This window comes from Triturus cristatus, chromosome 9 (assembly GCF_964204655.1).
Source record: "Triturus cristatus chromosome 9, aTriCri1.1, whole genome shotgun sequence".
In the NCBI taxonomy this organism is placed as follows: domain Eukaryota; kingdom Metazoa; phylum Chordata; class Amphibia; order Caudata; family Salamandridae; genus Triturus; species Triturus cristatus.
Genome location: NC_140592.1, coordinates 999,509,230 through 999,534,174, shown reverse-complemented (window position 1 = coordinate 999,534,174; position 24,945 = coordinate 999,509,230). Strand labels below are relative to the sequence as shown.

Here is a 24,945-nt window from a genome sequence, read left to right as displayed (position 1 = left end):
AACGACTGCAACGCATCCAAAACGCCTCTGCACGACTGACCCTCAACGTACCACGCCACAGCCACATCACCCCCCACCTGAGAAACCGGCACTGGCTCCCCGTCAACAAGAGGATATCCTTCAAGCTCCTCATCCACGCACACAAGGCACTCCACAAGACCGGCCCAGCCTACCTCAACAGACGACTTTCCTTCTACATCCCCAACCGCCAGCTCCGCTCCGCTCCTCCGACCACACACTCGCCACCGTCCCTCGCATCCGAAGAACTACCACCTTCTCCCACCTCGCCGCCAAGACCTGGAACACCTTCCCACTGAGCCTAAGACAGACCCAAGACCTGCTGACCTTCAGGAGGCTACTCAAGACCTGGCTGTTCGACCAGTAGCACCCCCCCCCCCCCAGCGCCTTGAGACCCTCGCGGGTATGTAGTGCGCTCTACAAATGACTGATTGGTTGATTGATTAAGTGCCATAAAAGACCCAACAGCAATAAAGTTACAGAACATTTCAATTCAATACAAAATTCATATCAAACTATGTAATTTCATATTTTTCAACTATAATAACAATTTGTCTACCTGACAGCACTATTGTTACACTTCATTGGCAATAAAAGATTTAAAGAATCGTTTCCTGTTACATATTTTATACTGTAAGAACAAATAACACATAAATGCAAACAATGTTAAAATACAGGGCAATTACAATAGAAGCAAATACTGAACAGAGCACTTTGCCAGCCCTAGCACATTATTCTCTCCTAAAACATTTATTTTGACACAACATAAGATCCCACTGCAGTTCAAGCTTTCCATCTGCAGTTTAATATGGGACTTCGAGAAACAGGTAAAAAGCATCAGGGACATCTAAACAATTGTGGGTAATCGCAACTGAGGTCTTTTTGTCTACATATTGATCTCGGTGCTGACTAAGGCTCATTATTTCTTTCATAGGAGCCCTCTTCTAGATAATTTTCCCCTAGATAAATCAAACAGGTGTATAACTTCATTTAGGAGGAACAGTCCAATTCTGTGAAAAGTTAAGTTTTCACCCCCTCAGCATTTTTGAAACACTGAGCTGATAATTTATATGTTGTGTCTTTATAGTGTCCTCTCAAGAAGTCAATACATATTATTTAGTCAATAGATCCCAGGGGCACCAACCCAATTTCAGTCTTAACTCATGGTCCATTAATGAGTTTGCAAGACATAATGCCCTATCCAGTACCAACCCTCTAAATCATTTACTTTGCCATCAAGCATCATCTTCTCAGTCCCATCCAGAGCCAGTGGTTCTATCTTTCCACTGAGTGCCTTGGTTAGAAGAAAGAGTGATAAGCCACTCTATCGAAGGTTACATTCCACAATTCCTTCAAATGCACATAACAGATAAGGTTTTATTATTTCCCACTGGGCAGACTAGAGTAGTGGCAGACTAAATAAACTTCCTACATTTCTAAACCTTTCTTCAACTTCCATCCTATTTTCTAAAAGCCTCAATGAACTCATTACCCTCTGTCTTTCAAAGCATAACATGTTCATTTTGTGACCCTTTTATTGTTAATTCATTAATTTGACAATCTTTGAAGACCTCAATTTTTCTTGGTAACCAAAGAACAGATTGATTTAACAAAACTTGATGATTGGAATGTTGCAGAATGCTAAAATGCGTCTTCCTTTTCTGTAGAGAAAATAAAGCAGATGTATCTATCATTCTGGGCGCAGCTTCTAGAAGCAGAAACAAGCTGTGGCTTATATGCAACCCAGTTTGTTAATTTGCTGCATTGATCTTGTCAGTTTCCCTCATGTTTCTTGATTTATCGACTTGTTCCCAGTTGTCTGTGTTCAATAGCAGAGTGTAGATACCTACACAGACTAATACTAGACTAGATGCCTAAAGGGATCCTGTACTCTGAATCTGCACAGCCAATTACCCTAAGATGATCAACTGCATCCAACAAGGTGGCAGGAGCCCGCGTGTTCAGGGCCCTAAACTGTGGAACACACTGATCCCAAAGCTGGGGGAGAGGCCAACTACTTGGGTTTAAGGAAGCGCCTGAAAACTGAACTGTTCCAGCTTGTTTCCAAGTGAACCCGCATCACTTGGAAATTGCGATTAAAAATATCAGGTTGGTCGCCCCCATTGTCAAGTGGACTCTAGCTGCCCCATAATTTGAATCCATTGTTTGTAGGAAAGCTCTAATGTAACCAAAAGTTGATCTACAGTACTATACAAAACTCCAGTGTAAATAAGTTTATGCATAAGTACATGATTCCTAAATTTATATATTGTGCGTAAATTCTTTTCATATGGATAGCCGGAAATTCAGCCATGGCTCCTGCCCTTGTGTGCCAATGCTGAACACCTCTAGCGTTTTTCAGGGACTTCCTTCTGATCACATGGCGCAGGTGGAAAGGTCTCTGATTATGTCTGATGTACTTGCATGGAGTTCCCTACAAAGGTCATGATGTAAAAGTTGTGTTCGTTATTCTATCATAAACGTAGTCCTATTGTTACCTCCCAGACCTTAAGAATCAATGGCATAACCTGCCTAAACAAAGAACTCTATATTATTCAATAAACGGTATATATTCACAGTGGTAGAGTGTATTTCATACAGTAATATCATCCGATTTAGGTATCATGTACTAAACATCATTCACAAAAATATCGTCCCATTGATTTCCTATTATGAATTTTCATGAGGAAATATTATTTGTAGAAGATGTTAAGGACATGACATATATTTCAGATGCTATTCTGGTTCCACACTTTCTGTTTTGTTGAGTGAAAGTTCTAGTCTGACATTTGCACTATGAGCAGGTACCTGATGGTCAACCAGCACTCAAGGGAAAATACTTCAACCTATCGCACTACATGGCTGATGGGAAGGCATAACACAACGTAAGATAATATAACAATGTAATGTAGTACAACTGCACTGCAGTCGTAAGCAGTATTAATAAAAAAGGGGACAGGAGAAGTGTTTTGCTTGGGTCTCAAGCTCAAAAGGTCCTAAAATATGACGTGGCAAGAGTGTATCTTGAGCTGTACAAGTGCTGGTCAGATTTAGGTGTTACTTTAGGACCTCACAGTAATGGGGAAAGTGTCCTTCTGTATAGCTTATTCAGCTTTCTCCATAAAATCAACATATAATACCCCTTACCAATAATTATGTCACCACTGGAGGAATTTACAGTGGGCGAGATAGCAGTTTTTGTTGCATCTCATTCGGATTATTGTGGAGTGTTGCATGTGGAGCCAGCACTCTGTTTTGTTTCATGCAGTTTTGTGGGGTTCTGCAAAAGGTGTCAATGCAGGAGACTGAACTGTTTGAGGGCTCTCAACCAGGCTCTCGTGGAACTCTGCGGGATCGCAATGTACAGGAGACAACACTGTGTCTGCTAGTTCATGCTGCCTGTTTGTTTCTGGAATATCTCACAGTGTAGGAGGGAGCAGTGTCTTGTGAGGTTCTGTAAGATCTCAGGGTGCAGGAGACAGTAAGTAGGCAGCAATGTTTGCTGCGTCTCATGGAAGGTTTTGGTGAACTCAGCAGGACTGCAAAGTGCAGGAAACAACACTATTGTATTTCATGCAGCTTCTTTGCTTCTGGGATACCTCACGGTGTAGGAGGGAGCAGTGTCTTTTGAGGTTCTGTAAGATCTCACAGTGCAGGAGACAATAAGTAGAGAGCAATGTTTGCTGCGTCTAATGCAAGCTTTTGGTGAGCTCAGCAGCATTGCAAAGTGCAGGAAACAGCACTATTGTATTTCATGCAGCTTGTTTGCTGCTGGAATATCTCACAGTCTAGACCTAAGCAGTGTCTGTGAGGTTCTATAAGATCTCATACTGCAGGAGGAAGTGATCTTTGCTGAATCTCATTCAGGATTTTGTGGAGCACGGCAAGATCGCCAAGTGCAGGAAACAACATTTTTGTTTTGTTTCGTGCAGCATGTTTGGTTCTGGAACTCCTCACATTGCAGGAGGCAGCGACGAGACAGCGTGCCGGGTCCTGTGGAGATCTGTAGACACTCACTGCCTGTAGAGCACCTGCAGACAGTGCAAGAGGCTGTCATCTGTTGTACCAAATCCAGGTTTCTGGATGTAATTGGTTCTCTCAAAGCAAAGCAGCCAGGGTTCTCCAATTTGCTCAGTGAACAGAAGACCTGGGAAACTTGACAGCTCTAGAAGTAGCCGTCCGCTTGGGGTAGCTAGACCCATACACCAGGCAATACTGATATTCTGTGGCTCTGCACAGTCGTACTTACCACAGGTGCCAGTCAGAGCCACCACTCATCTCAACATTTCTTGATTTCCTTCTAGGCTAGTGGTTTCCAGGGAAGGACCCAGAGAGGCGTATCCTCTACAAACATACATGGTATGCACACTTCAAAAAACCATACAATAAATCTAACATAGCAGGTATTTATTCTGAAAATGTGCATGGATCCTGTTGTCCTTGACCTGTAATTGAAATCTCTGCTCTAGGTCTGTTCACTTCTGGCAAAGGACATATTCAATAAACCTACAAGGGTACTGGGACAATCAAGGCAAACCCTCTCCACGGAAACAGGTGGGCTACAGCTCATGTGCATAGCACTATTCCCACTTAGGCGTGTGATGTCTGATCGTCGGGCAGCAAATCACCTGCTAGATGCCAGCATATAGGACAAAAGATCCATTTTCAGCATCGGAAGCCTGGCTCACACATCACAATGCATCCTTTTCTTCATGCGAGCGCCTCATTAAAATATATTCAAATTTTGGAGGCCAGGTGACCCCGGCAGCTGCTCAACTCTCTGTGGGAGAAGATGTTGGCAGCCTGCTTAGGGCGACTGCAGAGTTCCAATGGAACTCATTTAAAAGCCATCAGCTGTAACAAGATCCTCCAAATATCTGTGCTTGTATTTCACTTCTCAAGTAAGTGGTCAAAGGGGACCATCCAGGCCAAAACCTCTCCCCGCCCTCGCCACGCAGTGATGCCTTGGCTGCCAATTATTATTTTGTGAACTACTAAGGCACTATTACTTTTTTAAGGCAAATGTACAAATTTAATTTTAATTATTTTGTCCAAGTTACATACAAGAGGCATGTTAAAGAAATGTCAGTCTACAAAATGGTCAGGTAAAAGTAATGATAAATTCCAGACAGTAGTCACTCATGGTAATGGTCAGGGGGAAGCAATGGAAGTTCAATTGAAATGGTTAAATAATGGGTGTGTACTAGCAGTACAGAAAGTTACTAGGACTTATGCCTCACAAATTTGCTTACTCTTTAAAAACTTTGTAAGTTTTCCAAAGTGAGAAGCTTGCAACTTTGAACAGAAGAGGTGGAGACAAAGAGGGACAGCTTTTGCAGCCAAAAAGGACAGTGGGGAAATGATCAACCTGAACCGTCAGAGGCTAAGTGCAATTCTTTGCGAGGATAGTTTCCCAACTTTTGCTGAATTTGAAGATAACATTTAAATCATGCCACCTTTAAGATACCCTCTTAGCAGTGGCAAGCAGAGCAGGTACCAGAACTTCATGAATGGGGCGCTCCATCAACCACGTTATTAGCCAATATGGCTAGTGAAGGCCCCAGGTGACATTAATTGTAGGTAGTGCCAGGTGGTAGACAGCACCAGAGAAGGTCCTATCCCATCTGGTTGCGTAACAACATTTACTAGTCGAGTTCTTTATAGTTTGATGGTAGAACATCCACCTCTAAAGGGTTAGCATCCATAGAAGAAGCTGGAGTCTCCAGGGCAGGCAGCTGAATAACTGTTTATTGATATTAGAGATGTTGTAAGTTGCTCATGAGAAATATTGTTTTGCCTTCAAATGTTGGGGCTCCTATGATTTTGAAACAAAACTAAAATACCAAGCAATAAGCTAGTTTAATTTCAAGATAGAGTTTAAATGTTTGTTTTTGTTTTGGTTGTCTGATAACATATCAAAGTCAAAAATCTTGTGTGGACAGAATATCGTGTCAAAAATATCAAGGACTAAAATATTGAGAAGGAAAGTGCAAATAGGTAAGTGTAGTTTTACTATTCTTAACTCCATGTCTACGTACCTTGAAGATATATATATATATCATCAAGGTACATATATGTGAAGTTATGTATGGTAAAACTTTGCTTACCTATACAAACTTATTTTCACAATATATTGTTGTCCTCGATATTATCAACTCAATATTTTGTCCATACGATATTTTGAGCTTTATATTTTGTGCCAAGACTTTCTCGTTTTTGCCAAAGTTAAAGGCTTATTGGTGTTGCTCCATAGATTGTGGTTTTGAACCTTTGAATCAAGAACACAGCAGGGTCAAAATAGTTTCGTTTGTCAAAATGTCATTAAAATATGTGTATCGCAGTGTTAGACTTGGCATCCTTGGCGTGCTTTCTACCTCCTGCTTTTTTGACGGTATACTGGATTTCGTTTTTACTGGCTTAGATGCTTTCGGCAGTTTGCCACTGCTGATCAGTGTCAAAGTGCAAGAACTACCTAGGAAAATTGTTATTATGATTGGTTATCCATGATCGGGATATTTTATTTACTGGTAGGTCCCTAGTAACATGCACTGATGGTGCCAGGGCCTGTAAATCTAATGCTACTAGTGGGCCTGCAGCACTTGTTGTGCCACCCACATGAGTAGCCCTGTAAATATGTCTCAGACCTACCATTGTAGTGTCTGCTCACGCAGTTGTGACTGCCATGTTGACCTGGCACATACACCCACTTGCCAGGCCCAATCCTTCCCTTTTCTTACATGTAAGACACTGCTCGGTTAGGTCAAAGGTACCCCCATGGGCAGGGTACAGTGTATGTAAAAGGTAGGACATGTGCTGGTGTGTTTTACATGTCCTGAAAGTGAAATACTGTCAATTTCATTTTTCACTATTGAAAGGCTCTCTGTACAATAGGCTAACATTGGAGTTGCTTTTGCTTCCTCGCCCGAAGTACGCCAGGTATGCCCAGACGTGGGTCCTGGGCTCACTGTGCCACTGGAATCAAGCTATCCTGGCTGAAGAGGGCTGAAACACCCGAATCCGGTCCTAGGATGCTTGTTTCCGGTCCAGGGAGGACCTGGCTTGGCAGTTCGGGCTGGATTGTTCCCACAAGGAACAGGGTCAAGACTGATTTGCAAATGGCCAGGTCTAAACTGGGGTGGCATTGTGAGCAAAAGAATTAATACTTTACACATTGCCTTTGGGATAAGCCTGTCTGCTCGTGCCAAGCTACCAAGGGGGTGAGCAGGCGTTATCTAAATTGGGTAACTCCCTTACCGTGACTAAAAGGAAGGGTCAATACATGGACAAAGGTGCATACCTCTGCCAACTGGAGACCCCCATTTCTAACATGCAGGAAATGCCATTGGCAGGTATTTCACATGCACATTTTGCCTGGGGGTATAACCCATCTAAGTAAAATGACGCATGAGACTTGCGGGAGACTGGTTAGAGCAGAAAATGTCTCTTGAGAGGGGTTTTACAGTTCCACATTAATAGGCACATGCCGCATTGCAATGACTATACCAATAGCTGTGAGGTAGTCGAGAGATTTCTGAAGCGGTAGAAGTACTTCATCAAATACCTTCCTGCTGCTGCATATCACACTGTGACTCATGATCCATGAAGGGATAGAAATCTCATTACGGGTCGCGTCTCTGGTTAGAGCCGCAGTGATGTAGGTGGTATTAAGATGCCCCATGAGGAGGATGCTCACCACTGACACTGAGAATGTTTATCACCTGTTCTTGTCCGGTGGGAAACATGTAATGTTTTGCAGCCACATGCATTAATTTTACATTATTTTTTTTTTTTTTCATTTTTTTTATTTATAGCGCACAAACCACTCAGTGGTGGTCTCCCGGTATTTTGGGGTTCAGTTAAATATTAGAGAGAGTGGGAAGCTACAATATTGTACATTTGTTAGAACCCATTGGTGGAGAACCAGTCAATCACTTAGCAGGTAAGCACAGTGTCTTAAGAAATATTCTGCCCAATACACCTCCAACATGGTGACAAACCTTGGAGAAGAGTAGGGTCTTCAGTGCCCGGAAGAGAAAACAGAAGCCGGTCTTAAGCCTTGGACCGAACAAGGTGGAAAGCATTATCGTCAGAACTAGATATGAGGGAAGGTTCCTGTTTGCAATGTCATTGAACACTATGCCCACTTATTGCTTAAGACTGCGTAAAGATTGTTATTTGGTGATGGTAAAAGTCATTGTCTCATTGTTTACTCATCCATTCCACTCTGAGTAATATGACCAGTGACCTGGGGATAATAAGAATCATTTTTCCCTAATAGCAGAGAATAACATACTTTTTCTAGCTTTCTATTTTATTTTTAAAAAGTAGTATAAATATGATGTTTACATTTCCTTATGTCATATTTTATTGCACTGCTATACGGTATACCATAGCTGCTATATTTTATGAAATTACAATGGATCACATTATTTTGTGCTATAAACTATCTACCCGACCTTTCGGCCACAGACCACCATGGATAGTCAGATAATGTTACTTTGGCCTTTCCCGCCTTCCAAAATCTGTCTCTGCCCTCATATACTCCACTGCACCTGAGGAGGTTAGCGCAGGACGTTCCCTTTCCATTGGTAGCATCATCAGCCCTGCCAGTGATGCCCAACAAAGGTGAGACTCCCTTAGCCCTTGTCGCAGTGTGGGATTCACAAGTCACCCTTTGATGCCTTTTTTCCATTCTACAGTATTTATACATTTATCAATCCTTACCCATGGCTGGGAGGTAATTTACCTTACTCTTCTTAGAGGATAATGCAACAGGGCCTCCTGTGCCTCATCATCAGCTCATGGCTGTTCTCTGGATGTGTGCATCTGTGTGTTTGAGCCTTTCTTAATGTGAGAGTGCTTGATGACTCCTGAAACTTTCCATGTCCCTCCATATTTTTTTTTTTAGGTCTATGTGCTGTTGTGTGTATGTAATGTATATGTGTATGAATGCCTGTTTGTATTTATCCACGTTCTTGATTGAGTATGCTTCAGCCTGGAGTGGAGAGATGGGTGTATGTGTGTCTGTGCAAACTAACAGGTGTATAATTGTGTGCGTTGGTGTGTGTGTGTTGTGGACTACTCTCTGGCTGTGTATCAGTATTGCTTTTTGTCTGCATTGTTGCCTTTGTGTCTGTAAACCCAGAGGACCTTTAGTTGTCTTGCATGGAGAAGAGAAGGATGTGAAGCTTTGAGCAAGACAGCTAAGAACTTGGAAGACTTCCAGGGTGTTAGCATTGTAGAAGAAAAGATCTAAAAAAATATTTCAAAGACAAGATGATGTATATTAAGGCACAATTTCTGACTGAAAGCGTCCAAGCACAGGTGAATCACAAAGGGGAAACTGAGTAAGGTGTATGGAATAGGGCCACATGCGAGCAGGTTGAAGCTGACGCAATTTAATTTGATTACAGACGGGTTTTGCTGATTTTTGCTGAGCAATAAAGGAAGCACCCAAATACCATACAGTTTCCGCAGGATTGCTGTCAATTTGAAGCTTTGTAGTCTGGAGAGGCAACATGGTCCTTATTTTCATCAGCGTTGGCTTCCTGTTTTCAAAGGCCGTGGGCATATCCCGTGTAATGTGCCAGCCTCCCACTGTGTCTCTGGGCAGAAGGACCAGATAGCTGTCATCAGCATACAACTACGGCAGCCACTTAGAGGACCGCATTGCTAAGGATGGGGTTAGAGCCGGGAGAAACAGTGATACCTACTGCCCCCTCACTCTACCACACATGTTGAGCTGTAATATCGAAGGGAGCAGACCTAAACTAGTTCAGTAAGGACCACTGATGGATTCCTCACCTAAGATGCAGGATGCTAATCAAGTCATCTTACAGCATCATCCCTCAGTTTCCTTATCTTCAGACATTGGGAAGACTTAGAAGCAGGTACAATCTGGGTTTTTTGATGCTGTGTGACGAATGTGCATTGGGGACTGTAGTTCTGGCACTATCTTTTTTATTGGATCACATGACAATCGCCCCTCCGAACCTCAACACCTGACTAGGTTCCAGTTCTTCACTGATGTTTCTGTTTCTGCATAGTTTCATGACATTGCCGGATCCTGAATCAGCCCTCTTCTCCTTGATTCTGTCCATATTATTTGGTCTTATTGTCATCCTATTCTGTAACAATTTCTTCTGTGTGTGATTGTAACCTTTTCATAACACACCCATCCTTCCAAGACGTAAGCTCTTAATGGCCTGAGTGAGGGATGTATGCCCTCAGTCCAAATAGGAGTCCAAACACAACAAGGGGATTATCCATGTATTGATGACTTGCCAATGCATCATCTTCTGCAGAAGGGCTCTCCTTCTGTGCACAATTACAGATACAGAAGCCGATGCAGTGATCACCTTCGTATTTCAGAAGGTGCACCTTTCTGTAACACTTTGGAATTGCATGCGTGGGAAGGAGGGTTCCTTAAGTACCACTAACTCAATTACTTCATTTCACTGGTTGCTGTTTTGCTCAACTGCTAGGTTTTTGTGTAATGCAGCTTGTATCAAGTCACAGTGGAAAACTTGCTTTGTGATGCCCTGAGCTCCACATCGCCGCTTCATGGCCCTCTGACAACCACATGAGCCTTTTCTTTGTACTATGCATTAGGTTCTCTAGTTCTTGAAGACATTGATGTAGAATGTTCTCAAACTATAATTTCCCACAAAAAATGTCCTTGCTTTCTGTTCTGACCATTTCACGGCATCACCAGCTCTAACCAGCCAGACTATTTTATAAATATGCTCGTTATAGTATGTATTGCAGCGTGCTGTAGGCATGAGGCTCTGACTTGGCACAAGGCAATAAACTGGTTGTAATATCCTCTATTTTGTTCTCCTTGTATCCCCAAAGCAGACATCAGATGACATTGTATCCTCAGCCGAATGCTCCAGTGATGACGAAGACATAATAGAATGTGAACCTAGCACTGGTAAGACAGGTCAGTTTCAATCTGCTTGCTACTTTTTGTTTGTCAATGCAATTAAGTTATATGTATATATAGATATGTGTGTGAGAGTGGATATTATACCATATATATGTATATATACATACATAAATACATGCATACTGGTTTGTACAAAATAGCATCACATCCCATGGAGCTGCAGCTAAAACAAATTAACCCAACAGCCTGTCACGTTGAAAGGTGTGAAAACCAGAGCAAGAGCAGTTAAAAAAATTGTTATTCATGAATATTAAACCTAGACCAAATTGCAACTATTGAGCGGATTCCCAGAGGCACCCAAGTATTGCTTAAAAACATCTTAAAACATGAGCACAAGTTCATGAATTGCAAATTCCTCTAATCCCTCTAATTGCTGTGCAGCCGCGCCTTTGCGCGAACCATGGGATTCTGCATGCAGTTGACACAGACTCCATGTTCTTGCTAACGCTGCTTTCTGCACGGTGAGAGCACGCGCAGTGGGCGGGCTGTGGGGAGGGGGACGTTTGGCCAGGCAGAGAGGCAGCGTTATCACTATGGCTGAGCCTTGTGTCAACTGCAGCGATGCTCCAAAATGTATCTTTGACAGTAAAGTAACCGACAGAGGCCAGGGTTCACCAACCCGTCCCACCTAATGCTGATGATCCCTCTGATTAGAACCAGATACATTTTGAAATGTCTCAGCAGATTTTTAATTTAATTATTTTTATGGTTTTAATTTCTAATGGTGGGTGGGTATACAATTTACAGCTGAAGGCCTGATGTCCCAAAGAATGCGGCTGTCCTTTTATCAGGCAAACTTTGGGACCCTTGTCATGAGCTGAGCATTGATGATGATGAACTGAGCATCAAGAACAGATATCATGGAATTTCTGTGTATTCAGAGTTTTCTTTTTTATTTAATTTCTGTTTTACTTCTGTAGATGTGATATAAAAAGTTGTCAGCACATGAGTTGTTTTAATTTTTTTCTTCTCACTAAAAAAGGTTACAAAATTGTGTTTTTGATCACCCAAGGTTTTAAAATCATTTGACTAACTGAAGGCAACTGACAATTTGAAAGTAAAGAAGCTGAGCGATTTCCATTGCTCGTTCTACCAGTTCTCTGTGGTAGAATCTGACTGTTTTGAACCTGGCTGGCAATGTTGGCTGAAAGTTATGCAAGGAAAGAAGTGGAGGCTGACAAAACTGTGTATCAGGCCACAGTGGTGGAATCCAGTTTGTCATGAAACCCAAATGTTGGGTTATCTAAAATGACTGCTCACTTGTACAAGTTTCCACCTAAAAACAAGCTTGTCCAGGCTTCCTACGTTGGCATGACATCTTTAGCAGCTAGAAATGGAATGACTGGAGCTCTATACATTTCCCCTTTATGCTATATTCACTCCAAGGCCACTGTCTTCACGAGTCGTTCTTCTCAGGTGAAATGGGTGAAATTCAACAGCTCTTTCTTTCTCTGCGTGCATGGAAACAATTTATGAGTCACCTGCAAATTGTGTCCACCAAGGGGAAAAGTCTTGTAGGAAGCCACCTCCTTTGCTCCAAACTCACTGTGTGAATGTTCAAAAGTGTTCATTGAATTTCAGGAAATTCCACAAACTACTCTGCAGATTGGACATTTTTAATTCAGTATAGGACTACTTTAGAGAACCACATTTTCATGTTAAGGCTGTAACTGAGAGCTTCTTGTAACGTTTCAGAACTTAGGGGCCTATTTATGAGCCCCTTGTGCTGACGGAGCAAACACTTTGCTTGACTTTGAATGGCCTCATAGATATGGAGTAAGGCAAGGTAGCGCATGGGCATTGCGGTGTGTGTTCTCATGCAACACCTATGGATTTTGATGCTTCCTAAGATTTTCAAAACCATGTAAAGCTGGGTATGTGCCAAAACCCTACACCTGTGGGGTGAGGTGTAACAAGGAGAAATAACTTTATTTCTCCTTGTTTTTTCCTCTTTCCATGTGTGCTGCATTTACAGCACACATTGAAAGATGAAAAAGCCTCCCAGGATTGTTTTTGGGCAGGAATGTCCCCTCCCTACACAAAAACAATCCTGCTGACAATACAGGCACCCTTGCACAACGGTGCAAGGGTGCCTGCATTGGCACTAGGCTGCCGAAATGGCGCCAGCACAGGGGGAAAGATCAGCTGTGCCCCGTATTGGATAAATATGGTGCATTCCTGCCCTTTCAGGTTGACATAGCGTAGGTGGCTTGCTGTGCTGCCCTATGCCAAAACCCCATAAAAGAAGGCTTTAGGGCCTGATATTCAAAGCCATTTGTGATTGCAAAGACTGCGGTTCGCAAAATAAGAGGGCTTGCAACTGTGAAATTGCTTTCTTAAATGTACGTAACCCATTTTGCTTTTCAGTAACATGGTACCAAATTGGAAAATTAGCTAAGAAAGATATAGCAATTCACTATTTGGAAGACGCCTCTTTAGGTCGTCCTTTTCAAACAATAATTTGTTATGGAAATTTTTTATTTTAATCAAGTCACAAAACATTGAAAAGTCACCAGTCCTCAAGTTGGGATGTAACACATTCTCAAAAGGGTAAAGGTCCCTTTGGGACTCTTTCCCCTTTGTGAGTATAAAAAGAGTTTGTTGGGGAGTAAGCAGTGGTCGGGAGGACCACTGGCAACTCTCAAACAAACGTACAAAAATCTTTTCTTTTTTAAATGCATCCCCATTTCCTTTAAGTAAAATGGGCTACATTAAAAAAAAGTTTACTTTAAAATGTGGTCACAGATATGGCATTCTGCTGGCCCCAGCAGGCCACCATCTTGTCATTGCCTCTAATCATATGTGCTGCAATTTGAGACCTACCTCACGAATACTGATGAGGTAGATCAGATTGCAACTTGCTATGATTTGGAATTTTGGTTGTGAACCAGCCTATAACAACATAGGTCGGTTTGTATAAGTCTTTTCCAGTCACAAAAAGTCAGTGAGCAACTTGCAACCACTTTTTCAAATGGAAATTTTATACATCAGTTCCGTCATCTTTACTCCTTCCATAAGAGCAGGGTTCTCCAGTCCAAAGGCAGGCCTGGAGGGCCGGATCCATGCCAGGTTTTTAGCATATCCTCATTTAGATAAATGTAGTTATCATAAAAACCTGGCATGGATCCGGCTCTCCAGGACCGCCTTGCGAGAACCCTGTGTAAGATTTTCACTTTTTTTCAGTGTATTATATATCCTTCCTTCAAGATGTAATACGACACAATCAGCAGTTCATGTCTATCACTTATCGCAAGATAAAATGTGGATGGTGACAAACCAGACTTAAGGGCTTCCTTGCAGCACCAGACAATGAAAGTTGTGAGGGCACAGTGATCTTCAACATTTTGAAGCCTTGAAAATATAGCCATGCACACATAGCATTTAATAATTTTTTCGGCATACTAATAGTTTGTCTGATTCTCAAGGGGCGCTATGGTTTCTTCCGGTTTTCCTCCCACTCTGTATTTGTTTCTCTCCTTTTTGGTGGCTGTTTATCTTCCAGTGCTGCTTCCATTGCCACTTTTTAGGAACGCTCCTAGTTCAGGAGAACAGCTTACATACAGACTGAAGTCCCAATTCAATCACACCAGGCTGTGGATCTCTTGGTGTGGTTCATCTAGGGATTCACACTTATGATCCACTCTTAAATAAGGCATGCAGGCAAGTAAGGTGTGGGCATCTTTGGAGAGTATGAAATCCCCACTGATGGAGTACCCATCTTTAAGGGAGATGGTACGAAGTTAGAGTGCACAGTGGAAGAGATCTGCTTCCCTAACCTCTGTTAGAAGGGCAGTAGGTTTTCAGGTCCACATGCTCTATTCTTACCTCTTTGGAGTAAGATCAACAGAGAATGGCTTTAAAACAGATGCTCCATTAGGGCTTTGTTTCCTTTTCCATTGGGTCCATTCTCGAAATGTGGCCCTAGGTGGAGACACAATCCTGCTAATCAGGGTTCCTGGAGGGAATTGCCTTAACTGGAGGATTTGCAACATCTAATACCACTAGGAAGCCTACTGAGGGAAAAGTGGCACAGGAATGTTAACTTTGGGCACTTTCTCTGCAGTTGTACCTATTTGGTGTTTGAAAATTAGTTGGATAAAGCCAAAGATCACACCTAGACTCAAAACCTTGCACAGAGGCCACGTCTGGTTCTTCTGAAATGCACTAACCCACTGTATTGGTTGTTGCCAATGATCCGTGGGGCTTTGGCATCTGAGATCTCTTATTTATAAATCAGCAGAAATGGAAGCCTGATGTTTAGTATGGTTCTGTCAACTATGTCGACAGATTGCAGGTACCCTGGAGTCAGAATAATTTCAGAAATGTACTTATTAGAAACTTGAAATGGCAGAGTACTCAAGAGGGTTTCTGTTGCCCCTTTTCTCTTTCTCCCATAATCCCATAGCCCCCTGTCCCTATTTCTCTGCCTCTGTCTCTTGCTATCTCATTCTTTCTCTCTCGTAAAAAATCAGGAAACCTATTCTACCATCCTGCTCTTTCCTGTGTCATTTCCCCTCTTTGGTCACTATGAGACTCTTCTCTCTACAGGTCTGTTTTAAAGTGGGTCGATGCTGGGAATTTTTCTCTATCGGTCTGTTTTAAAGTGGGCGATGCTTTAAATTTTCCAATTTGTTGAAGAAGTGTTAAAACTAGAAAAAAATCCACAATATTGTAGGGATTGTGTAGTAGGAGAAATTCTACTAGTGTTTTCTCCTTAAAATTATCACATCCTTTACAAATGTGAGCATTTTTTATTAGCCTCGAAGAGTAAATCCAGATGGATATCCCTAAAGAGATTGGCCCCTCTTTTGTGACTCAAACTTTCCCTCACAAAACCACCCTGACTACCAACTGTTTCCTCTAGTCTTGACTTACAGTGATTCTACTCCAGAGTCCAGCTCTCCCAAAACTATAGATTTGTAGAAATAATGAGAATGGGGTTTACCATTTGATCCCATCCTAAAGTTACATGTCACTCTGTGCTACCAGAAACACTATTCTAGGATTGATTTTTACAACCCTTTGGATTCTGGATCTTTGAGGTGAAGTTGAGGTGAAACAAGTCTTCTACTCCTAGAATATCTTAGGAAGTCAAAATATATTTTATGATTTAATAGTTCCTCCCTGGTGACATTGAGTCCCCTGGAACCATTATCCAAATGTATTACAGTTTTCTAATTGACTTAATACATTTCCTCCCCTGCATTCTATAACAGTGAGCTAATTGTATTTCTTTCCTCTCTATGTTTTCTGTGCACAAGAAAGGAACACCAGAACCTAACTCAGTTTGGAACTGTGTGCAGGGAGACTTTTTTTTTTAAAGTCATAACTTTTAAAAGAACCCACAAAGTAAGAATATATAAAGTTACAGTTTTAGGATGGTATAATTACTGTGTAAAAGTTTATTTTGGAATGGTTAGTTATAATAATCTAATTGAACTAAATCTTTGCTGTAAAAACATTCAAAGGACCTGGGTTCCAGAGATACTCTCTCTCTCTGTTTATTAACTTCACATAGCAAAAAAATAGTTGTTTTCATTTAAAGCAAAGACATGAGTTGTATGGAGAATGGGGCTTCTCTTTACTACTTATCTCCCGCACAGACCCTGCTTTGACAAAGAGCAGACATAACGAAGTTACTTCCCTGCAACATGTCTGGCTTGTTCTGATTAATGGTAGCAATGTACTCGTCCTTGGAACTTAAACCCGAATTTGACCAGACAAAGGAGATGCGGAAACTACTTCTCTGAAGCATGGTTCTGGCCTAACCAGATGTGGGGCAACCATTCACTACTTCTCTGCAACAGAGGGCTGTCCTGGCCAGTGAAAGGACAACTATTTGCTATTTTTCTGTAGCACATATCTGGCTTTGCTTGATACATTACATCCCTGTGATACTTCTTTGCATCTCAAATACTAGTCTGGTCACAGGGCACACTGAAATAGAGGCATGCGTTTAATGTAATCATGTACAACAGTTTTTTGTAGCAAATTATAAGAAAGTCTGATAAAACAGGCATGCAGCTTCAAACAATGTAAGTGAAAAGGGTGGTTTTACTATCAAGGCACTTTAACAAGAAACACAAGTTAAAGTGTTAAGTGCTGACAGTAATCACGTGCTGTCAGAGGAGAAATTCATATGAAATGTGTATATGAACAATGGCAACAATCTAGGATCAAAATTAAATGGGCAACTGGAGTGGTTTAGTCCAACTTTTTTTGTAGTTTCTAGACAAGTCATATAATTACTAGGTGTAGCGGTGTGTAAGTCGATGACGTTTCAACCTGACAACTACTTGATGGTCATCATCAGGGCAATGGAATTCATCCTGGCACATAGTGAGAGACTCTGAAGGGATATGGTATTAAAGCCTCCTAAAGGACTGGATCTGAGGTGCTGCTGAACACGTCCATTGATGGTTGCTCTCCTTTCTACGTGACTTGCTTCTGATGCTTACTGAAGTAAACCTCATTGTTAGGTCCCATTGAAGCTGACACTTCAGCAGCATGCTATCATATTGTACGATTCTGCCCAACCAAATTCTTGTCCTTGAGATCTTCTGGCCTAGCCACACCAACTTAGATCCAGTACTGTAGAAGACTTTAATACCATATCCCTTCAGACCCTCTCACTATAGGACTGTATTAATTCTGTTGTTCTGATTTTTGCCATTGAGTAGATGTGATGTTATGTTATATTACGATACAATTGTGAAATATATGTCTAGACTAGACACCTGGAAATATATTGAACTAATGCCTTTGAGTTGTCCATTTAATTTGGTGTTAAGTCATTACCACCGTACGTGTCTTTTTTTATTTCACCTACATGACTGTGTTAGCAGGAAGAGCACCTACCACTTTACTGGGAGCTACCTGCTAAAGCCCCTTGATAATTAAAACACCCTGTTTACATGAACTGTTTGAAATGAATGTCTATTTTATCTGATTTTCTGCATTCATTGTTACAAAAACGGCTTTTGCTGACTTATAATCTGTATGCATGCCTATTGTGAACCACTGTTTTGTTATATTAGTATGCTTGGTTTACCAGACAGCTCCTGTTCTGTTTACCTCTTGATAAGATATCGGGGTATATAGAATATTTTCACCTACTCTGCATCACAGGTCTTGTTTGGGCCAATAGTGGGCTTGCCGAAGATGCTTCTCTTCAGCAAAGGTCTGCCATAGCCAGCAAGAACATTACCCTTCGAAATTGCTCCAAAGCACGCCAGTCTTATCTAGATACATGGCAGTCCTTCACCAAAGGCTGGCATGGTCAGAGAGAGAGAGGTGTCCTCTGATTTATCCTTTCAGCACAGCGGGCCTTTGCAGCTCGGTACTGCATTGGATCAAAGCAGAACAGCACGTTACTCTGCAGTTCGGGCCTGATCTAGACACATTGAAGGTTTGGCTGCACATATTGCATCCCTAGGCTACATCTCTGCAACACCCCTCTGAGTTGGCCAGGCAGAGGACATGTTGTGTGTTTACCAAATAAAGGGACTGGAAAAGCTGCAGTCCATAGTTACTGGGTTTTGCACAGGTGCTCACACTAAGCAAAATGGGGCAAACAGCAGCCTTGACCAACTTTCCAGTGCCGAAAGAGTCTTTGCCAACCACTTTGCTCAGAAAAGGACTGACCTCCTGGCAAAGTGTGGAATAAAGGTGGATCAGGTTCGGAAATGCACAAAATCCACAAAGTTTTCATGCAATGCCAAATCAAGTAACATTGGCTGGCCTGTCTTTGCATCTAACCCTTACATAAAGGGCAACCAGGTACAAGGTAGGGCCAATTGGTATATTGCATGATTTACTTTACCGTAACACATGTGCCCTAAAGGAAAGAGCAGATCTTTGCAGTGGAGGGTGTACTTTGAGTACAAATCCCATGCAAGAGATTCCTGTCTTGCCTTTGCACCACAGCACATGAATGAGCGTAATGCACAACTCACTTTTTAGCACTAGCGCTGCTGATGATATCACGGATAGGCAACTCTTTGTAAAGCTGGCCATGAACAGTTTTCTTTCGTTTACACAATGCTGCACTAGATTTTTTAATGCAACATTCGTTGCATGACAAAGAGTAATTTAGGGTTGCATTATTGGATCCGACTTTTCCATATGGAGGGTATGCCATAGATCTATCTATCTATGCTGCATCCCTATGCAGCAGCGGCCCTTGCAGGTAAGAGCGGCGGAGCCGGGTGGGGTTATGATTTCGACAGACAACAACAAGGGAAAATTAATTATTTATTTAATTTTCCCTCATGGTCATCTGTCGAATCCCCCGCCACCCGGCCCCTCCGCACTAACCTGCAGGAGCCGCAACTGCCCCTATGGCTGGGATGACGAGGGCCGTGTAGCAGGTAATTCTTTGAACCTTAGGACTGACTTGACAGAAGGAGCAGCCTTATTCTGCTGGTGTGAATGACCAAAAGAGGACCACTCGAAGCTACTTTTCTGCAGCCCTGGTCTAATATGAACCGATAGTGGGCTGATCCATCTCACCTGCAGCTGGGCCGTTTCTAGGTGTTTTGCTGCCCTAGGCGAGAATTGAAAAATGCCGCCCCCTCCCTTTTACTACCATCACTCTCTCCCCCTGTCATCCAGGCTAGAGTAATTAATGCATTTGATATAAAAGAGCTTGTATTAAAAAAGAATCCCCCTTTTGCCGCCCTAGGCAGCCGCCTAGTCTTGCCTAATGGTAGAAACGGCCCTGACCTGCAGCAAGGGCCAGGCATTGTAAAATAGAGAGCAGCTTGCAGAAACTCGTCTGTTGTGCAGGCTATTTTAGAGGAGACCAGGACAGCCTTGTTTTCTCTGCAGTGCAGGTTTGCCTCGGCTGGAGGCAGGCAGCTTGAAGCTGCTTCTCTGTAGCAAAGGCCAAGTTACACTACATAAAAGGGAACCCTTTAATCTCCACAGTGCTGGTTTGGCACACCCAGAAAGAGGGCAGCTTGAAGATACATCTCAGTAGCAAGGGCCAGGCTGTGCCACACAGATGTGAAGCCTTTCATCTCAGGAGTGCTGGTCTGATGTGTATAGATAGAGGGCAGCTTGAAGATACTTCTCTGTAGCACAGGCCAGGCTATAGCACCAGCGGCGGCTCCTCCGCAATGGCAGAGGATCCTTGCCCCACTGGCTCATAGCCAGCAGCTAAAAAATAAAATGATATTTTATTATCGTTTTGTTTTTTACCAGCTGGCTGAGCCAATGTGTGTAGGGAGAGGCCGGGCCAGGCAATGGGTGGGAGAAGGGGAGTGGAACTTTTAAGTGCGCATATCTGTTTGGCCAGCCGCCCTATGCCGGCCAAACAGACATGCGCAGTTAGGTTTCTCCAACCCAGCTGCATAGCACAGCCGATTGGAGAAACAGCACAGACTCCCGGTTTCTGAGTGGATGTTAAACCAGCCTGCTCAGGCCAATCCCTGCACTGCTCTCATAGCATGAGAGCAGCGTGGGGACTGCACAGGGAGTCTTTGATGCTGCCCCAGTGTCTGCTGGGACCAGAGAGAAAAACACTGAGGTGTGACGCGGGAAGGAGCTTCAGGTAAGTCTTGTTTTTTAAATTATTAACTCCCCCCCCACCCACCCGCTTCTTGTTTGTGTCGGCTGCCATAGATACAAAGCTTTTCATCTCAGGAATGCGGGTCTGACATGTGTAGATAGAAGGCAGCTTGAAGATTTTTCTCTGTAGCACGAGCCAGGCTATACCACACAGTTGTGCATCCTCTCATCTCTGGAGTGCTGGTCTGACATATATAGATAAAGGGCAGCTTGAAGATACTTCTCTGTAGCACAGGCCCTGCTCAAGTAGGGGCCAACCCTATCATCTGCTCAGCACAGGGCCAACATGGTAAGATAGAGGACTCTTTGATGCTACTTCACCACAGACAGCACAGGCAGGTACATGGGAAAGTTCTTTGATACAGAGCCCCTACGTCACAACTGTTCCAGGTTTTCCCAGCATCTATTGCTTCATCACAGTCACTCAGAGCACAGGCCGGGCGTGATCACGAAGCAATAACGCAAGCCTCCATCTGTCTGCTGCTACTTTGGGCGACCTCGAGGCAATCAATTGGCAAATAATTCTCGCTTTTACGAGCAATAAGGCATTAAAAAGTATTCACTTAATTCCGAACGAAGAGTTAGATGGTGTTCAATCATGTGCTCGTTGAGCAAAAGTGACTACTTTCACAAACATTTGATGGCTTAATACTCTTGTGCTGGTTCGCTCAATTTCACCCCGTGCGGAGACGGTTTCAGGCTTGCTTGAAGAGTCAATGGTTTAGTTATTTTGTGACACACAAATCACATGTCGGAGGGATAGGCACACCATGGGCAAGGTGTTCAAATGTGAGCAGAGTGACAGTCCAGGCTAACGCACAGGTTTGTGGTTTCCCCAGGTCCTGCACTGTTTCTGGTGTCTAAGCCCAATACAACCCATAGTAGAGAGGACTTTTGCCATCGCAAAGCCCGCAGTTCTCAAAATGAATGAATGAATGAATATGTATTTGTAGAGCGCATGGCTACCAGAGGCCTCCCAGCGCTAGCGACAAAGCAGTGAGGCGATAAAGGAGCATTAAGGGAACAGCAGGGTCTTCAGAGCCTTACGAAAGGAAGAATGATTGGTCTCAAGCCGAATACTATCTGGAAGTTGATTCCAGCTCTTCGCTGAGATGGTGGAAAACATCCGACCCCCGCTCCGAGCTCTGTGCACTCTGGGGACTATTGCGAGGCGTTTCGTTTCTGAACGTAATGCTCTCTTGGGAAGGGAGTGGGTGATGATAGTTCTTAGGATAGGAGGTGCCCTCAAGGACATCACCTTGTGAGCAATACAAAGGGCCTTAAACTGAATTATCACCGCCACTGGCAACCAACGCAGGCTTTTCAACAGTAAAAGATCAAGGTATATACTAATACCAGTTTGTGGGTCGGAAAAGTCTTTCCAACTTGCTAAGAGCCTTTTGTAACTTGCTCAGAATCACAGTAGATGTTCCAGGGGATCGCCCATCCTCACTGTGAGTTGAACTGACAGGTATCAATGCTTTTCAACTGCAATTGTGGTCGCAACCATTTACTGATCACCCGACATGGAGCGATAACCCATTTGCAAAGTGGAAGCTGTCCCTCTGGGAAAGCATCCCCCTTGGTGGCATGCAGCCAAGTGGGGAGCAGTGGCCAAGGACCACAGCATGCTCCCGCCAATTTCATCTTCTGCATTTCGACAGTTTTTTTAAAACAGCCCCTTGCCTTTCAAAATGAATTGAATGCTGGGACAGAGGTCTGCAGTCTTTAGCACCAGGGGCGGCTTCTCCGCTCAGGCGGTGGAGCATCGCCCCACTGTGCAAAAGGAAAATTAAATGACAATAACGTATCATTATTAACATTTTATTTTTCCTATTGCAGTCAGTAGCTCTCGGGGCAGGGCTCACCACAGCAGGGGGAGGAGTGGTGTGGACTCCCTAAGTTCGGCCGACTGCTTGGCTGGCCCTCTTGGGCCGGCCAAACAGTTAAGCACACTTTGCATCTTCCCCACCAGGCTGTAATACACAGCCTGGTTAGGAACGTGCACTGGCTCCATGTCCCCGTCTGAGCACAGAAATACATTGCTCAGACCAATCACAATGCTGCACTGCAGCGTTGTGATTGACTCAGGGGAGCCTTGGAGCCCGGGTGCTTCCTGTTGCTTCCTGCTGCCTGGGGACACAGGAAGACGGAAGAGAACAGACGGATGAGAGGCGGCGGCTGGCCCTCGCCAGATAAGTGTTTTAAAAAAAATTTAATTTCATCCTCCACTCGCCCCATCACCCCTGTCCGGTAGCAGCCGATACTGTTAAGCACTCTTCCATTCATGCATTCACAGGCATTCAACACCTGCCTTATACACATTAATTAATCAGGAGGTTTTGTTACCTCCTGCAAACATGCAGTCACTTTGACTGGTACCAAACCAGTTGGTGTGCAAAAATCACTGACAGGTTTGCGACCTTTCCTTTGCATATAAGGCCCATTATAAGGAACCGAAGTGATTCTAGAGAAAGGTGCATAACTATTAGATGTTTGACAGCGCCTGCACCCTGCTGAGATGTGTTTACATTGTCCCAGTAAAATGCCTTCAGTTCTGCTGTAAAGGGCTGGCACTGCTAGAGTTAAAGGAACCACAGTCCACGTGCATGGTCTGGCACTGTCCCACTAGAACTAAGCCAGTTCTTTTATTACATGCTGGTACTGTCATATTAAAATTTTCACAGTCCTAGTAATTCATGCTCGTACTGTCCCATTTAAATTGTCACAGTCCTGGTACTGTCCTTTTAAAACAATCTAGTTTTAGAATTGCCATTACTAAACAACTGTGAGTACTTTGTGTATTTATTATACGTTTTTATAGCGTGAACAAGACTCTAGGTCATCACAGCTCTTTATAGATGAAAAGGATGTACAGCAAGAGAGCCAGGAAGAGTAAAAAGAGTAAACGAGAGTACATTAGACTCAAATCCCATGGGGATTGTGGTACACATTCTATTTTGAGGCTTTAAGTGAACAACAAGAGTCCATATAAGAGTTAACTACACACATTAGAATCAAAGTAAGGATTGTGGTTCATATGTTGAGTTAGCGCAGCCTTATAAGATAGACAAGTCGCAGGGTGCAGAGGGTGGACATTGGAGCGGCCGAGCCAATGGCAGTGCTTCCTTTGGAAAGGAATAAGTCCTGGGGCTCTAAGTTTGATTTAAAAGCCCACGACTGGCACTACCGAAGGGCACGGTGCCGATTACCGATGATGCGTAGTCTTGATTTCACCTCATGCCTCTTTAATCCACCAACAGACTTTCCCTTGCCTTTTATCTCACTCTTGCGGGTTCTTTTCACCCCTACTTTCTCCCTCTGTCACTGTTGCTCTTTGTTTCCATTCCTCCTTCTTCCTATGATGTTTTTCTTGTTCTGGATCAAAGTCTTCTGAGAAAAAAAAATGCCGGTACCCAAAAATAAGTTCTGGTGGGCCACAACTGCAACTGCCGCCTCAAATTAAGCACTGCAGAGCCTTCATGGGAGGGTGGATCAGCGTTGAGAGTCCACTATCCAGGATTGGATTCTTCAGTGTTTGTTGGCATTCAGCATAAAGGCTTTAGCTTTCTTTTGAACAAGTCAAAGGAGGTAATTGTTTGTATCTCTGGGGCTTATCGAGTTCCACAACCTAGGGGCATTCCTCGAGTAGGATGTTTTGGCCATTTTAAATTTCTTGATCTTCAGAATTTCAAGACGGAAGACGTCCACTCTCCATAGTCTTCTTTGACCGCCTGAGATGTGTAGTTTGCTTGCAAGATAAGTAGGAATCCCCTCACATTTGCTGTGTGCACTGCAGGCCAGATTGAAACTGGATCTGGCTTCACTGGGTAGCTGCTTCAGTCGGAATATCTTGGGGGGAGATATGATCACATTTGTGGTGCCCTAGACCAGTATGGCAGCAGGATACAGTGCAGCTTGATGGAGGACAATTGGATGTTTACTTTAATCTAGTCTTCAGAGGACCAAGGCCTGTGTAATTTGTTTGAAGTCATGATCTAGAATATATTGCTTAGTTCCTCTTAGAAGGTGTTGAGCACTCTTTGGGATGACGAAGAAGACCAGGGCTTGCAGTTCCATGTGTTTGTCCAGACCAGCTGAGAAGGAAAGTTAGTAACCAAAAATACAGAAGTATGTTCCTGCTGCGAAGTGCATGCACCGCCCCTTTACAACTATGGCGAGCCTGCTACGAATTGCAAGTACTGCCAAACTAAAAGTATTTAGCTAGTGCTAGAAGTTAAACACTTAACTTATTGAACATAAAATAGGTTCAGGGCCTTTTAGTACTTGCCAGTTTAATGCAATCCATGAAAGCACTAGGCAGCAATGACCCACTCGCAACTCCACCCCAGAGTTAGATATGTTCTAGTTTGTGATCGTTTTCAAATTCAGCCTCGACTGCTATGGTC

General features: G+C 43.2%; 1 protein-coding gene across 19 annotated transcripts in view; it reads left to right on the top strand.

Moving 5' to 3' along the window:
* NRXN3 (neurexin 3) overlaps nucleotides 1-24,945 on the top strand; it is a 2,213,138-nt gene that overhangs the window by 2,156,960 nt on the left and 31,233 nt on the right. For 9 of the 19 annotated variants that reach the window (XR_014968865.1, XR_014968861.1, XM_085626626.1 and 6 more), the window contains one exon: nucleotides 10,873-10,960. Coding sequence is in view for 14 of the 19 variants with exons in the window: in XM_085626626.1 (XP_085482752.1) it covers nucleotides 10,873-10,960 (88 nt within the window). In the remaining 5 variants the exon portion in view is untranslated. The remainder of the gene's footprint in view (nucleotides 1-10,872; nucleotides 10,961-24,945) is intronic. The other 10 variants (XR_014968862.1, XM_085626628.1, XM_085626620.1 and 7 more) reach the window with 3 other exon arrangements.